This window comes from Ambystoma mexicanum, chromosome 7q, assembly GCF_040938575.1.
Source record: "Ambystoma mexicanum isolate Mex_15411 chromosome 7q, UKY_AmexF1_1, whole genome shotgun sequence".
In the NCBI taxonomy this organism is placed as follows: domain Eukaryota; kingdom Metazoa; phylum Chordata; class Amphibia; order Caudata; family Ambystomatidae; genus Ambystoma; species Ambystoma mexicanum.
Genome location: NC_090941.1, coordinates 410736051 through 410753315, shown reverse-complemented (window position 1 = coordinate 410753315; position 17265 = coordinate 410736051). Strand labels below are relative to the sequence as shown.

At 47.7% G+C, this 17265-nt stretch overlaps 1 protein-coding gene across 7 annotated transcripts in view; it reads right to left on the bottom strand.

Annotated features, from left to right (window-relative positions):
* Nucleotides 1–17265, bottom strand: part of DIAPH3 (diaphanous related formin 3) — a 2562783-nt gene that overhangs the window by 957018 nt on the left and 1588500 nt on the right. For all 7 annotated transcript variants that reach the window (XM_069640497.1, XM_069640493.1, XM_069640496.1 and 4 more), the window contains one exon: nucleotides 1694–1823. In XM_069640497.1, the coding sequence (XP_069496598.1) occupies nucleotides 1694–1823 (130 nt within the window). The remainder of the gene's footprint in view (nucleotides 1–1693; nucleotides 1824–17265) is intronic.

The following is a 17265-nucleotide window of genomic DNA, read 5'->3' as shown; positions in this document are numbered from 1 at the left end:
TCTGGAGGAGCAGTGGTGCACTTGTTTGGAAGATAATTTCATAGAGCTACTTGTCTAGAAAAATCATCTGGTGTAATGGGCAAAAAGAAGGGAATAGAACGGGGGAAGCCTGAAAGGGGAGGGAGAGATTGCAATGGGACTGGAGAGTACCTTGCTTATTTTAAAAAGTTCAGCCGTGTTGTTAGTGGCCGTGGAAATGTGGGCTTGGGTATAAGCCCTCTAAGATCAGTGGCAAGTTAGTAGGAGGCAGTCCAGTTTGTCAGGAGAAGTGCTCGAAGCCTTCCACTTCCACTCAGCTACTCTCCACTTGTGTTTCACAGCGCCCAGATAGGAGTCATGCCAGAAGTTACACTTGAAGCGGATCTTCATGATAGGGGCAAGGATGTCCAGCGTGTAGGAGATGGAGAGTTGAAGACTAGATATGATGGTTTTTTTATAATGCGCTTAATACCCATAGGTTTCTACGCCTGGACCCGGGGATCGAACCTGTGTTGCTCCGTGACGCTTTGCTTCCAAGGCAAGTACGTTGCCCCCGAGCTATCCTCTCGAGACAAGACTAAAGAGGAGGGAGATTGATGGAGCTGACACCCGCTTCATCGGTCCAGTGAAGGAGAAGCAGACTTTCAGTTCTGGGGGACACTTAGCCAGGGGACCAAGGATGTCCAAGTCAGAGGAAAGGAGGAAATGATCAGTCTAGGACAGATGAGTAACTAGAGGGTTGGAAATGGAATGCAGAGGTCTCAGGAGATGAGAGCATCCAAGGGGAGTCCGATGGAGTGTGGCAGACCAGAAAGAAGAATGGTGAGGCAAAGAGTCAAAGAGGTTGCGAAAGACCCAGAGGCCGCATCATGAGAGTCGAGGTGAATATTGAAGTCTCCAAGGAAGAGAAGCTTGGAGAAGGCAGACAGGAGGGAAGAGGTGAGGTTGGCCCATTCAGAGAGGAAGTGGGAGACCTGGCCAGGCGGCTTGTAGATAGCAGTCAAAGTTAGAGAGAGGTTCCAGAGGAGACACCAAGCCTGCAGATAAGGCATTCGAAAGGGGAATGAGTCTGGATGGGTATGATGGTAGCAGGGACCCACTCAGGGAAGATGAGAGCCATCTGCGCCTAAATACGATTCAATTTGTCTGGTGCGCGATACAAATGATTCGAAATTTTAAAAAAATGATTCAAAAATTCATACACATTGGTCACAAATGAGGTAGAAGAAGGAGGCATACTTGGTTAAGGCACACTACACCAGAAGCTGGTCTACAGCTGCTGTCAAGTCATTGCCCTTGAGAAGACTGCTTAGAAATAACAACTGAAAGGGGTCGGGGCTGGGAGGTATTTAGGCAGAAAGGGAGTGGTTAGTGAGTGGAAAAGACCACAGGAAATAGCATGACAGTGGGGGCAGGGGTCAATGGGTGGATGAAAAGCCAAACACAAATAACAGGCTGTGTCCAACTCCTCAGACCCCCATCTCTCTCTTCTCGTGCCAAAAGTGTAGGCTGATAGGCAACACGTATTGCGCCACTTAACAGTCTAAACGAAAAAAAATGCCATTCCCAGTATTTTTTCAATAACATATTGTTGCTCTTGCCATTTTTAGCGACCAACAGGAACGCTTTCCGCAATGATGTCCTCACCTGTACAAAGGAGCAGGCCAGGCAGGCACCTGTCAGTTTGCATATGCATAAAGATAGTAACACAAACCTTTACTGGCTTTGTCTAGATGGTGCAGATCTTCAACAAAATGAAGCACATCTGTGAACTTCTTCTCACACACTTCAACCAGAAAATGAAGTAATGTTGTTTTCTGATCGGCTGACTTCGTGTCCTTCAGCTAAACAAACAAAAACAAATCCAACGTGAGAATGACTGTACATATTAGGATCAGAAAAAGCCGCTCAAGCATTGTTTAATTCTAAAGAAAAGAAATCAGTCGGTAAAGCATACAGTTTTCTCTGACATATTAGAGGCCATCTAGGGTCGTATGAGATATACTACAAAGAGGCGCACATTGCGATTCTGGGCTTCAATGAAACCCCGTAGGGAATGCCAAATATCTCCTGTTTTAGCATTTTGTTAAAGGCATCGGATTACCTACCTCCTGTGGTATTCTGCGAGAATATCACTGGAGGTGCAAGGTGCCATTTTACCTTGAAAATCTGCCTATGTTTATCTCCACCCCAGAGAGAGAGGTAAAAAGTGACAAATAAACCCTGAGAATTTTATTTCTAAGGATTTTTTCTGTACGCTTACTTTCTTACAATACAGGGAAACACTTTTGAAAAGAGCACACTGGAAGGTGGTGGTGAAAAAGTGGCCATCTCTGATGCGCTCATCACCTTTAGTGTGTAATACATAGAAGGGCCTCAAATGTCCTTCCATTGCATTTAAAAAGCATAGAAGAGGTATACGCCAATACTGTACACTATCAATTTCAACCATCAATATGAGAATGGAAATGAAAAAAATAAAATAGTAAAAAAGTGGACTTTTTGGTCTACCACCAGTGAGGGAAAACCACTAACCGGTAATACTGGACCAGTGCTCATGCTGTTATTGGGTATGGCTGCTCAGATTAGCCAAATTGGTGATGGTGTCATTAACCTCCCAAGGATTTTCTTTAGGAAAAATTTAAGAAGCCACGTTGTATTTAATTGCATTTCTGGGTTATTCTACTTCAGTGGTGATAAATGACATACTATTACTGTGCATCCGGTGCACCCTATCACAGGCTCCACCCATCACATGCTTTGATGTCTTTTTTATGTGCACCAATGTGTGTTCATATGCACAAAACAAACACAAGTACAGCGCCTGTGACCTGGTGCAAATTAAAACCACTGTGTGCAATGTAGTTACGCCATTTAGCACTATGGGACAAAATAACTTTGAAATACTATTTAGCACAATAATCGTCATTTCTATGACCTCAGCCCAGTTTATGTGAGCAGGCACACAATATATAGCATTCCATCTTTTAAAAGTTAATTGCTGATGGTCATTATTTTGCAGGAAATGTTCTGACACCATGTAAACAGGAAAAATATGGGCAAAGTTGCCGGAAGTAATATATAGGCGTGGCCCAGGTTAGTGATAGAGCCTTCACTCTACCCTGAAAACCTGGCCACATAGCAGACTTACAGACTTGGTGTGCTTTTTTTTCTCTCTCCGGTATTTAAAATTGCAGTGTGAAACCTAGGCCTTTTCCCCACTATACAGGGGTCTCAGACTTAGGTGTGTTTTTCTCCGGTATCTAAATTGCACTGTGAAAGTAGTGCCGTTCTGTTGTTTTTGCCTCCTAGCAAAGCATTCATCTAGCAAACTTTTAACCATTTTCAAAGCCTCGATCGTCTTGTCCAATTGTCTACTTGTCCCTCTCTATCTCGCCTGCTTGCACCCCGCCCTGTGTCCTTCCCTAGTGTTCCCCCAGGCCCCTCCTACACCTTTCCTCTCCTCTCCTCTGCCTACCTAATCTATGGTGCTCTCTGTCGCTCCTATCTTTTCTAACTGCTTCTCTATCAACTGCTCTCCTCACTAAATCTGGTAGGAAGAAGTTTAAAAAGAACATCCTGGTCTCCAAGCCAGGCCTCCCTATCGCTGATACCTATACCAGTACTTCATCCAGGCAAACCCTCACCGACATCCTCTTTGTCGTTCCCTCGCCTGACCTATTGACTCTACATATGGTCTCTGTGCTCTCTCCTTTCTCTTCTTCTCCCATTAATGGTGGCACCCGGGGGGAGGCCCTCCTGTCCTCCTTCCACTCCTCTAAAGTCATCATTTTTTTTTTTTTTTAAATATTTTTTATTTTCAAAATAAAACAATACAAACCAAACTTGCATCATTATACATTACAAACTGTAAACATCAATTAATGCCATGTTACTGCACTTCAAACCCCCCCTCCCCCCAAGAGCTTATCAACCTTACAGTTCTGTGTACACTTGGTGTGGCCGGGCGTCGCCCATCTCAGAAGCAGCAGGGTCCATTTTCGTGCCAAACAGTCCCGTAATTAACATTCTCCAAGCCGCCAGGTTGCCCACTTCTTCCTCCCCACAATTACCACACGCTTCCTGCCATACCACCGTTTCAGCCTCTGCCCACTTCTGCAGGTCCCGCCACCATATCTCTATTCTTGGCCCATGGCGTTGCTTCCAACTCATAGCTATCCTTCTTTTAGCAAGTACATACGCCAGGTCTCTCAGTTTCCCGAGATGTTTGGTGTTCCGTGGTCTAGGAAACCCTCCCAGGAGGCAGGCCCAGGCCGTGTCAATGCGTAGCAGAACCCCCTTATCTGCTAATTTCTGTGCCACTTCCCCCCAAAAGCCTTCAATCACTGGGCAGGACCAGAACATATGTGTCATACCTGCGTCTTCTTCATCGCATTTCGGGCATGCTTGTCTACCTGCGTTCGCAAACTTGGCTATTTTCTTCGGGGTCATATATGCTCTGTGCGTGATATACAGCTGTATTTGCTGCAATCTAGCATTCCTGGACACTTTCTTATGGTATCCCATGGCCCGTTCGCACATCCCATCAGTCATCTGTGCCCCCACTTCCGCTTCCCAATCAAGCCTCAAATCCATCAGGTCCTTCCCCACCCGGGTCATCACCACCTCATATAATCTAGAGATCTCATGCCCGCCCTCTCATATATCATATATCGTTCCGATCAGTGCGTCCGGATCTTCCGCTAGCACCGTCTCCGGCCAAGTCTTGCGGATGATCTGTACCAGCCTTAGATATGTAACATATTGGCCCCCGTGCAGCCCTGTTTCTTCACCCAGGTCTACGAATTCTCTAATGGCCCCATCCTGCCATATGTCTCCCAATGTGGCCAGCCCAACCGTTTCCCAATATGTCCTGATAATTTTCCTGAGCTGGCTGTCCCCCATAGTTAGGGCGACCAGTGGCACATGCGGGGAACACGGGTACGGGCTCTCAATCAACTGGCACATTCTGCGCCAAATTCTCCACCCCAACAGCAACATACATGGGCGTCCTTGCAAGTCCGACCCAGGGACCCAGACAACCTCCTTTAGATAAAACGGGGTGCAGTCCCTCCCAACCAGCCTAGACTCAGGAGTTTCCTCATCAGAGAGCCATCTGGTCACGTATTGCAGCTGGCCGGCCACATAATAGGCCTCAAAGTTCGGCAGCTTAATGCCTCCCCTATCGTGGAAATTTTGCAGTTTCCACAAGGCTACCCTGTTGCGGATGCCGTGCCACAGGAAGTCCTTGCATACACTATCAAGTTTGACAAAGAACTTCCTGGGTATCAAGTATGGTATATTGCTGAAAAAGTGCAAAAGCCTGGGCAGGACCACCATTTTAAGCATCGCCCCCCGGCCCACCATTGCCAGCTTCTCCCAAAACCGCATACTATCGCGGATTTTCTTTACCGCCGCCTCGGTATTGTATAAGTGTTCTTCCTTCACAGTATGATATATATCAATTCCGAGGTAGCAGAAAGACTCAGTTGCCCAGGGCACGGGCAACACCGGCAACCGTTCCAGAGGGACCCCAATGAAGCTCCCCAGCGGAAACATGCTTGATTTACTGGGATTAACCGCTATGCCGGACAACTCCGCATACTTTTCCATGACCTCTAAAATGTACTGGAGGTTTTCCTCCGGATACTTCAGATACAACAACAGGTCGTCAGCATATAGGGATATCAAATGGTTCTCTCCTCCCACCTCGATGCCAACCAAGTCATATTGTTGTCTGAGGTACACCGCCAGGGGCTCCAGGGCCAATATGTACAGCATCGGGGACCAGGGGCATCCCTGTCTGGTGCCTCTGCTAAGTCGCCACCTTTTGGATATCACAGATCCCGTGCGCACCCTGGCCAGTGGCTCGCTGTACAGCAGTTTCGCCCACCTCACGTAGCCAGGCCCAAACCCGTACCCCTCCAAGGCCGCCAGTAACCACGGCCACCTCACGGAATCAAATGCCTTAACTGCATCTAGGGACACCACCACCATCTCTTCATCACTTCTGTTCCCCTCTTCAATCACCCGGTGAAGTCGCCTGTGATTGTGAGTTATGTTTCTGTTGGGGACATAGCCCGTCTGATCCGGGTGTATCAGTTTACTGATGACCCTTCGTAGCCTGTTGGCCAGGACCGCCGTCAGGATCTTGCTGTCCTGGTTCAACATCGACAGCGGCCTATACGATCCACAGCTTTGTCGGGGTTTATTAGGCTTGGGGAGCAGCACTATCAGCGCTTCTCTGAGTGTTTCCGGTAACCGACCCTTCTCGAAAGATTCATTGAACATTTCTAGCATCGGGGGGAGTATCTCTGCCCCATACACTTTATAAAACTCACTCGGGAGTCCGTCCGTGCCCGGAGTCTTACAAGTGGGCAATCCCTTCACTACCTCCTCCAGTTCCTCTAGTGTAATAGGTGCGTCCAGCTCCTCTCTTTCTTCATCACTAATCCTGGGCAGCTCTATGTCTTTCCAATGTAGTTCTGATCTCTGCCTGATGTTCTCCCCTGCAGGCCCTTTGACTTGGAAATAGCGTCCCCTCGTAACACAACCTTGAATGCCTCCCAAAGTGTACCAGCCGAATCTACACTGCCCGTGTTAACCTCAAAGTACCGCTGGATCGCCTCCCTGATGTCCTCCCTAAAAACCGTGTCCCTAAGCGCCTCCGCACGGAGGCGCCATGTAGGTATCCGTGCACGAGGGCGGCCATACTGCCAGGTCAACACTAAGGGCGAGTGGTCCGACAGGACCCTCGCTTTATATTCAATTTGAGTGGTCGCCATCACCACTTCTGACGTGGCAAAGAAATAATCCAATCTCGTGTGTAGGCGCTGTGGAGCAGAGTAGTGAGAATACTGCGAGGTATCAGGGTATTTCAGTCGCCAAACATCCGCCAGCCCAAAGTCGCCCAGCAATGTCTGTAATACTCTGGCCGCCGGGGTGGGCCGATCAATCCTATCATCGGACCTATCTGCCCTTGGGTCGAGAACACAGTTAAAGTCCCCTCCCCAAATGATCGCTCCCCCCACACATGTGCTCAGACGGGTGCATAGGGTCCTGAAGTATGCAGCAGCATTCTGATTGGGGGCGTATGTGTTAATAATGCAAACCTCTCTATCCTCTACCAGGGCTCTGAGCATAACCAGCCTGCCCTCCGTGTCCACCTCCTGCCACGTGACTCTGAACGGAACGTGCGGTGCTACCCAGATTAGCACTCCCCTGGCATAGGCAGAGTACGGGGAGCCCACCACCATGCCACTCCACTTTTTCTCAACCAGTTCTAACTTGTGCCGGTTCAGGTGTGTTTCTTGCAATAGTGCAATGTCAATCCTCTGCCTTTTGAGGTACAACATAACTTTATTCCTTTTTAAATAACTATTCAGTCCCCTGACATTCCAGGTGACAATCTTATGGTCTCCCATGGCAAGTACGTTCCTCCCTGCCTCCCATGTAGCGACCCCCAACCGCCCTCATGACACAGATAGCGTTTCGGTCCAGTAACTCCTCATGTAAGCTCAAACTCCCTTCAACTATATACACAACTAAACCCCAACTTCCCTCCCCTCCCCCCACCCGTGCCTTCCCCAACATCACACGCCCCAACTGCTGCCCAGCTCCAGCCTCAGAGCTCAGGCACCCCCACATCTAGCTCCGCAAGCACCGGTCGGTGAACGGAGCCCAGTAGGGTGAGGTCACCCTAACGGCCACCCAACTAAAACTATTGTGGGGTAGAGAGTAGCGCCCCGTAAGGCTCCCGATCAAATAAACATTCACAATGTCTTGACAAATAGTGCAATCATCTGACCTTCTTTGCCGAAGGTGTCACACCGACTATATTCAAGTCCCACGAGCCACGCCATCTTGCGACACCATTTTACGATTCCCGTATCTCTTCCGAGCCCTTTCTGGGCCGAACTTCTGATTCCTGTGGGCATCCTTGCGCATCGAGCCATCCCATAGCATCCTCCGGGGTTTCAAAAAACAAGGTTTTATGTGCATGGAAGACCTTCAATTTTGCATGATAGAGTAACATATATTTGTGGCCCGCTTCTCTCAGCCTCCGCTTTACAGACCCAAAGTTCATGCGACTACGCTGTACAGTCAGAGTATAATCTGGATAAGCCGTGATGTTTGCCGCTCCTCTCGTGATCGTCCCTCCTTTACGGAAGTATTCCAGTATCCTCTCCTTGTCGCGGTAGTTAAGGATTTTGGCGATCACAGGCCTAGGCGGGTTCCCCGGAGGTGGCCTCCTAGTTAGGGCTCTATGTGCTCTTTCTACTGCAAATCCTTGAGATAGGGCCCCTCCAGGTATCTCCTGTAAGAACATGGATTCGATGAAATCCGTAGGGTCACGGCCCTCCATCCCCTCCGGTAGGCCCACGATGCGAATGTTGTTACGACGGGCTCGTCCCTCAGCCTCCTCCGCTCTGCTCTCCAGGTTGCCCATCCTTTGTGTCAGGGCATGCAAGTCGGCCTTATGAGTGGCGCAATCTGCTGTATTCGGGCCAACTTCTTTTTTGAGGGACTCCGTGCGCTCCGCCAGGGCCCTGACATCTTGTCGTAGCAGATTAACGTCCTCTTGGACCTCTCCAACCTTACGGTCCAGTGCAGTCTTTAGTTCAGTAACGGCCAGTTCCAGCTTTGATTCCCAGGCCGCCCTCTGTTCCACAATCGCCGCCAGGATTTCTTCGTTGGTGCACGAAGACGTCGTGCCAGTCCCAGCCAGCGCATCCTTACTTTTGGTGGTGTCCTGGCTCGGGGGAGTTTTAGTGAAATCGTCTAAGGTAGGCTATTTCACCTTCGGCCGCACCGGCCTGCTCGACATGGCTCAGGAAATCGATCGGTTGCTAAAGTAGCAAGTTTGTGTACAGTGCACCTTCACAGCTAGGCCGCCGTACAACTCGCTTCTATTCCAGTCCCGGGCCCTGGTCGGCCATTTTGAGTCGCCCTTTGTTCGCGGAGTCTTTTAACTCGTAGCCACCGATCTCCGCTGCCGTTAATCCTATTCTCTCCAGAAGTTCACAATGCGTGGCCAATACCTTCACACACCATCATGTGTATCGTCAGTGGTCAGCGATCCGTCGTACCGCACATATTTGCCCGGATCGTTGCAGGATCTCGGGAGCTCCTCCAGAACGCGTCCTCCTACATGGCTCTCGTAGCCACGCCCCCCTCTAAAGTCATCATTAATGTTTACTTGAATGGTACCGTCTTGGTCCAAGGCCATCAAGCCAACCTTCACCTCTTTGATAGACACTTCCCACGGCTCATCAATCTCCTTTCTTCTCCTGCTGTCCTCTCTATCCCCTCCACGGCTTCCTCTTTGATACCTTGCCCTCTCCTCCTTCCTCTTCTGCCCCCCTCAGGCTTCTTCTATACCTCTGCAGGGCGTACCTCTGATTTGAACCCCCCCTTGAAATTCTTTCAAGGACGGCAACCTTCTCCATATTGCCACTCTAAACTCTCGCTCAGCTGTCAAACACTCCTCTGACATCTGCCGCCTCCTGGAGGAACTTGACCTCGATGTCCTCAGTTTCACCGAGACACTGTTCAAGGCCATCTCTGTCATGAGCTTTGACACTCTCCTCCGTGATGGCTACAAGATCCTCTGTGTTCCCAGATCCAACCATTCCAGAGGGGGTGTACCCCTGATCTTCCCTGAGTGGATTCCTGCCTATGTTATTCCTACGCAGACCTACTCATCTTTCAAATGCCTCGTCTGCAGGCGCTCTCTCACTCCTGGCCATTCCCTTACTGTGGCTACCATCTATCGGCCATCAGGTCAGATCTCCTCCTTACTCTCCGAGTGGGCGGACCTCTACTCTTCCCCCCCCTGGTCTCGACCACTCAACTCCTCCTTCTTGGAGACTAACATCCACCTGGTGCTTCCTGTCCTTCCTCTGGACTCTTTTGCGACCTCTGCGACTCTCTCTCGCTCCCTATTCTCCACTCTGGCCCGACTCACTCTGCAGGGCACACTCTGGATGTTCCGATTTCCTCAGACCTTCCCCTTTTGATCACTCTCACCACTCCTCTCTCCTAGAGTGATCACTTTCTCCTTTCCTCCCAGCTCACCCTCTCCACCTCTCAGGCCAAGCCAACTCCAGCTCTGCCACCTAGCTTCTCGGTTATCCGACCCATGAAGCGGGTGTCAGTTGAGGCTTTCGCCTCCACGCCCTCCCCCTCCAAGCCCCCTTTGGCTGACTCACACCCTGACGCAGTCCTTTCCATGCTCCACTCTGCTATATCTGATACTCTCGATGTTCTTGCCCCTGTCATGAGGATATGCTTGAAGCCCGAAGCCAAGTGCAACTCTTGGTACGACTCGGACCTCGTCACCCTTAAACGCAAGTGCAGGGTGGCTGAGAGGAAATGGCATGCTTCCGGTACATCCTCTGACAAACTGGCCATCCGCCTGCTCCAAAGGCAATACCTGTTCCTTGTCCGCACCAAGAAGAGAGCCTACATCCAAGCCCGGCTCTCTGCGGCATTTAACAACTTGGTTGAACTCTTCTCCTCCCTCCTTCTCTGCCTTTACCCTGTTCGCCCCAGACGAGGTTTCTAGACAAGTCTGATCTATGAAAGTCTCATCAAAACAGGTTCACCCCTGATTCCACCAAAACCATCAAGGACCACATTGACACCCTGGCTCCTGCTCTGGCTGACTTCTGCAACTTGTCCTTCACCACTGGGGTCTCCCCTTCTCCCCTGAAGCACCCTCTTCTAAATAAACCCTCTGCCAACCCTTCCGGCCCGGCTACCTATCGCCAAATCTCCATCACTCCTTTCCTGTGCAAACTCCTGGAAAAGCTGGCCATCTCCTAGCTTGAGCTTCACACTGAATCTGTTGAATGTCTCCATGACCATCAGTCTAGCTTCAGAGCTGCCAGAACCAGGGAAACTGCTCTCCTGAACATCCGTGAAGACCTGTTCCCCAACCTTGATTCCAACACCCCCTGTGTCCTCATCTTACTTGATCTCTCTTCTGCCCACCGCATTGCCGCTCTCTGCCCAAACTTTCAGTGCTATGCGGATGACAACTAATTTTCAGGCTCCCTTCTGTCACCTCATCTCCTTCTCTCATCTCTGGTGGAGTAACTGGAGGGACAGGCCCGTTAGTGGGAGGACTATGGGCTTAGTAAATTGTGAAACAAGGGGGACGTATTGCCACATATATTTTAGTATTCACAATCATTCATGCAAATTATAAGTTTTTTCTTCTATAACTGGAGCTTTTATTATTTAGCCCATTGTCAACCTTGACATGCATGACTCCATCTCTACTGGTATCCTCATGCAGATCTAATAACACTGTGCTGAATCAAGATCACAAAACATTTAGCTTGTGAACTTTTCTTTGAACAATTATTTCATTGTTTTTCTGTTTTGATTTTTCTTTTATCATTATTCATTTGTCATTAATCATACATTATATCAAAATAGTGCAAGAATTATGTACAAAAAGGTTACCATGCATGTTCACATATCGCATATATAGGTACAAGTGTTAATGCATCTTTGCTCATTCTGGCTGCTGTTGGGAGAGTGCTTAAAGTCAGATTCCTCTCTTGACCTCACTGAGGTCAAACTGCCGGACAGAAGGGTGACCTAACAAGAGGTTTACGTCAGGGGGTGAATCAGTTGATCTTGTGGGGACTACTGGGCACATAAAGTGCTGCATCCAGTAACGTTTCGGCTGTTGAATCGAATTACCTTCTTCTGGGCCATAGAAAAGGTCTCCTTATAGGAGGAACATATAAATAGGCCAAATTAGTGGCAAGCTCACATTAGCTGCATCTACGTAGAACATTTGTTAAAGATGAAGAAAAACAAAGATGAATTAAAAACCGTAACTTGAGATTGTGGTTCTCATGTGGGCACGCTAGTGCTTCACGAACCTTGTCTGAGTATCTCTAACAGGCTCCCCATGATGTGGGTGCCCAGTAGCTCATGTGTCTATGGCACGGGTCCACAATGGTGGCTGTGTAGGAGCTTGCCACCTGTGCTGTGGGTGGGGACAAGTCCTTTCTCACACAGATTCCTCATTGGTTGGCCAGGCCACCCTCATAAGGAATGCTCTGAACATCTTGCAGGTATGGAGTTCTTAGCCTTCCAGTGTGGGAAACATGGCAAAAAATGTCATGTGGCACAGTGTCCTCCAACTATACTAGCTGTTAAATCACATCTGGCGTCATGGGCAAAAATGGTGCCAAGCAGAGCCACAGTGCACCCTTTGGTGGCTGAAAAAGTTTCTAAAGCCAGTCTTCTAACGTAACAAAGTTGTAGAAGGAAGGACTAATCCATCAGAACGAATATTACTGAAGGTCATTTGTTCTTCTCAAGCATTGGCTGGCTCTACCCTGGGCGGAATGGGGCCTATGCATAGGTACCACTCTTTACTACACAAGGTGTGATGCTGGCTCAGTAGGAAAGGGGCATCCAAGGAGTGTTCCCTTAAGTCTTTGCTTAAGTGTGCCTTCCTTCAGGCGTGTGCGGATTGGAGGTTGAGCCTTTTCAATAGCAGCAGCTCTGCAATGGAATATGCTGCCATTAGCTATAAAAAAAAAACAACCAACCATCTGACTTTTAGGAAGGTTGTAAAGACCTACTTGTTCTAGCGGTTTTGATAATGGCTTGTGCCTCGCCCTCTAGCACCAAGATACCGTAGGGTCACTGCGCGCTTTAGAAATTTCATTAACATAACATAACCCTCCTCACCCCCGATGTCTGGCTTTCAACAATACTCTGCTTTATAAAGATAACTTGAAAAGTACACATACAATAGTGTCACTCAAATATATACATCGTTATAGAACATTGTCAGGCAAAAAGTGTACCCTTGTGGCATTATTCCCCTTATCTTGACTGGGAAACTAAAAATACCAGAATGCAATTCAGAAAAAGGCAAATAATAGGCTCTTAGAGAGCACTGGGAAAATAAAAGGCCTTTAAACCATATTGGGGCATATTACACAGCCACGGTAGTGGTTGTGTAGTTATGGTTAAGTTGCTGTTTCCATAGGAAGAGCACTTTTTGGGCGGCTTATAACTCCGCTCCCCCTGGAAGAATCCTCACCAAACTTTGCAAAAAAAGTATATGGCCCACTCTGAATTATTTTGCAAAGTTTGGTCCAGGGGGGCGAGGGGGTGTTATAGGGTGTGTCCCAACACGTCTTTTTTTCCCATAGACTGAATGGGGGGAAAGTTTGCGCACGCCTACAGCCCAAACCGCTGGACGGAATTTCACCAAATTTGCGGCAGGAGCTTGGTCCCGAAAGCAACCAAAAAATAGGTCTAAAAAAATGAGTGATATCTATGTCTGCTCCGCGGTCACACTCCCCTGTTTGCTCCGCGGACAAGATACCGATTGGCTAATCCGTAGCGTCATGTCCGCGGACATGTGACGCGTTCACTGATTGGATGTTGAAGAGCGTGAAGTGCGTCACATTGTTTTAATGCGCCCACCATCTTTCATTTGTGTATTGGTGTACGCGGCTATCGCCGCTAAAACATATAAAACTACACAACATTGCACTTGTTAAACTTATGAAATACTGTCTTGGAAGGTGAGTGTTAATGAGGCTGGGATGGAATGTGGCAGCAGGAAGTCAAAGTGGTGTTTTATTGTCACCAAAGTCATACGGTAAATTGGAAGTTGTTGCTCAATATAATGTCTGTAAAGTACAGGCGAAGAATTACTGTGTCTGTGTTACAATTAGGGGTGTACTGAACTTCGGCTTCGAGTAGGTATTCGGCCGAATTTCGGCTGAAAACCAGCTATTCGGGTTCGGCCGAAGGTTCCTGGAATACTTACTCGAAGCCGAAGTTTTTTTTTTTTTTTTTTTTAAAGTCCTCTTTCTATGATTGCCAATCTTCTCTCAGTGTGAGAGACGATAGCCAATCCTAGAAAGAGAACAGTGGGAAAGCAGCAGTAGCCAGTAAACTTGTAGCTTACTGGCTACTGCAAGCAAAAATACCCATACCCTGCACAACGGCCGAGAAAGGAGCCGGTTCCTACAGGACGGACATGCTGAAATGAAATGGTACTACACTCATTCGGTAACTGCCTGTAAAATGCCACCTGGAAATATTCCTCTTTGCGTTCCCCAATGAGGCGTAGTCAGGGGGCAAACAGAGCACCCATGAAGGAGCATCAATCTCTCATCAGCACAGCCAAGACGTTAAAGTCTGTTTTCAGTCCAGCAGCACAGCTCGGGACACCTCTGCCCGAGAACCTTAGAAGAACTAAAATGGCGGTTCTGCTGCTAAATCGACTGGGACGTGAGCAGGGAAGTGAGAGAAGGATGGAATAAGGCACAGCGGTGACTAACAAAGAACTCCTATTAATTTCCCAAAAACAAACTAAAGGCTTTTTAATCGACTTTTGCTGTCTTTAGTTTAAGGCCAGGGGATGACATGGTTTGCACAGTAATCCCTGGTAGAGAAAGGAACGCCCAGGCGATGCATCGCCATCAAAGGCAACCAGAATAGGATTTAGGCATTGTGGTGGTAACCTGCTTTCACTGTGCATGCTGTCATTTTACAGCATGTTAAGGCATAATATAACACTTGCATATCAGGATGCTCAGCCTCTCTATCCCTCTCCCTCCTCTGCTCTCTTTCTCTCTCTCTCTCTCTCTCTCTCTCTTTTCCCCCTGCATCTCACACTCTCCCCTCGCTCAGCCTTTCTATCCCTCTCCCTCCTCTGCTCACTCTTTCTCTCTCTTCCCCCTGCATCTCACTCTCTCCTCGCTCAGCCTCTCTATCCCTCTCCCTCCTCTGCTCACACTTTCTCTCTTCCCCCTGCATCTCACTCTCCCCTTACTCAGCCTCTCTATCCCTCTCCCTCCTCTGCTCACTCTTTCTCTCTCTTCTCTCTTCCCCCTGCATCTCACACACTCCCCTCGCTCAGCCTTTCTATCCCTCTCCCTCCTCTGCTCACTCTTTCTCTCTCGCTCGCTCTCTCTCTCCACTCTTTCCCCTGCATCTCTCACTCTCCCCTCGCTCAGCCTCTCTATCCCTCTCCCTCCTCCGTGGGCGCAGTTCCTTGTATATAGGGTTGCCCATCGCATGCATCCCTCGTGTGCATCCTGTTTTTCTGTCTCTTCAGGAGATGGCATTGCACACACATATGATTACCATATAAATGTACAACATTTATACAGAACAGAACACCTGGCCAGAGCAGACTGTGGCCACGGCCCATTGTTCGCCTTCACGAAACAAAGTAATTTCACTATTCGGTACACCCCTAGTTACAATGTATTTAAAATAATATTGCAGTCAGACTGGCGCCCTACAGTTTGAAATCTGAGGCAGCCACCTGCAGTGTTTGATGGAAACAGCGGGTCTACAAGTGTATGGGAGTACCAGTTCTCATGAATGCATTGAGACATGTTGCAAGAATTTATTTGGATTCTGAGTGAAGGTCACTTGCTTTGCTTTTTTGGTTGCAAGCTCAGTAGATCCACGCATCCGACTGAACCCATAAGGGTCAATTGTTTTTTGACCTTGAGAGAAAGGGAAAATTCATTAAGAATGCAGGGAGTGAAAGTTTGCAAAAAAGACCATTTGATAAGGTTATGCATTCAAAAGTTTTAAGGCACATGTAATATCAGTTCATGAAGATTCTTTGGTGCAAGCACATTGCTGTCTGAGATTCACGAAGACAATGGAGACGGTCAATATCGTGTAAGTTTGCTTTTGACGACTGTACACCGAAACGAGATTTAATTTTTTATCACCTGAACATTAATTTTGGCAATGTAACTGAAGTATTATCTTTCTGTGTAGTTGTCATTTTTTTTTAGTTATTGAGAGTGCAGATTCTCGGCGTTTGTAGGCTATCACTAGTTTCACCCATGTTCAACGCTAATATTTCTTTAAAATGTCATGTATGACCACATCGATTTGTGTATCAGTTTCCACGTTCTTTTTGTCTTTTTTGAAATTGTTTGCTAAAGGTTGGGTATTGATACGTATTTTCTGTTATGTTTTCCAAATAGCTACATCCTGCCTTACTGCAATTGCCATGGATTCCAGATGCCAAGTTATGGATTTTTCGCACGCCAGATGCACGTTCTCATGACCAGCTGCCTAACCGTGACTGTTTTGTGGGACGATCGCGCAGGACCCATTTGTCCATACGCTGCAGTGGCAATTAGGAGTAACATAACATCTTTTATGGTGGTCTAGGCCCAAGTTCAGGCCGACATCCTGGAATTCACTGTGCGACCGAAGCGGTTGCTTTATCGAAAACAAATACTTTGTGTATGGGAAAAGAACAACGTATGCCTCACAATTAACATTTTCGATGATGACCGAGGAAACAAAGTTACAATTTGATTGAACAGGGGAATAGTCCGATGGTCTCGGACAGTTTATTGTGAAATAAAAGTACTTTACAAATTGTAAAGTGTTAATGTTTTCTTTTAAAAACCAGTTTATTATTTCAAAATGTGACATGCTACATTGTAAATCGCTGTGTTTTCATTTTCAGGTTCTGCGTCACGGCACATAGGTGCTTATAGGCGCATTTGGCTACGCTGGAGAGGAACGTCATCCAATAAAGGTGTAGAATATCATTAGGGTTGGTTATGTGACGGTCAGGGGCGGTCCATATGATTTAGTGACATCAGGGCAATTTATGTTAGGCAGATGCAGCAATGGACAAGACTAGTGATTGCGAATGATTTTACAAAGTTTGTAGGAATTTTGTGCACACCTAATATGACAAATTATTAGTGTATTCTTTTGACAGTTTTGAAGAAAAAAAATGTGGGTGGATTTACAGTAAATTTGCATAAGGCTGATAGGCAACGACCGAAAAGCATGGTGTTGGAGATGTGTGAGTGTTTTCATATTTTGCAAGTGTCATAATGTAGTTAAAACAAATAGCGGTATACCTTTACTGACTGAGGGGTAGGCTGTAGCCATGGGGAGTGGGCAGAATGTCGGGGTCATGGTGTAAGGTCATGATCCGCACAATGTGGCTACTGGGCATGACCAGAAGGGAGAAAAGATAGGATTCAAGTGGACATGTCCACCTGGGACTGGCTTTGTGGTAAAGTTGTTCAACATTAGGATACATTTGAAAGGGAAGAAAAAAGTGCTTGTGGTAATATGTTAACAGGGTTTCCTTTTCGCTTTTTGCAGGCTGCCATGGAAAGGGAAGAGGGGCCCTGTATGGAACACCCGCCTTCCCTTTCTATGGTGGTCATCTTGGAAAAGGCGTCCCGGTTTAGGACGAAAAATCCTCTTTTTTAGTAGCACGGGTTACTGCTT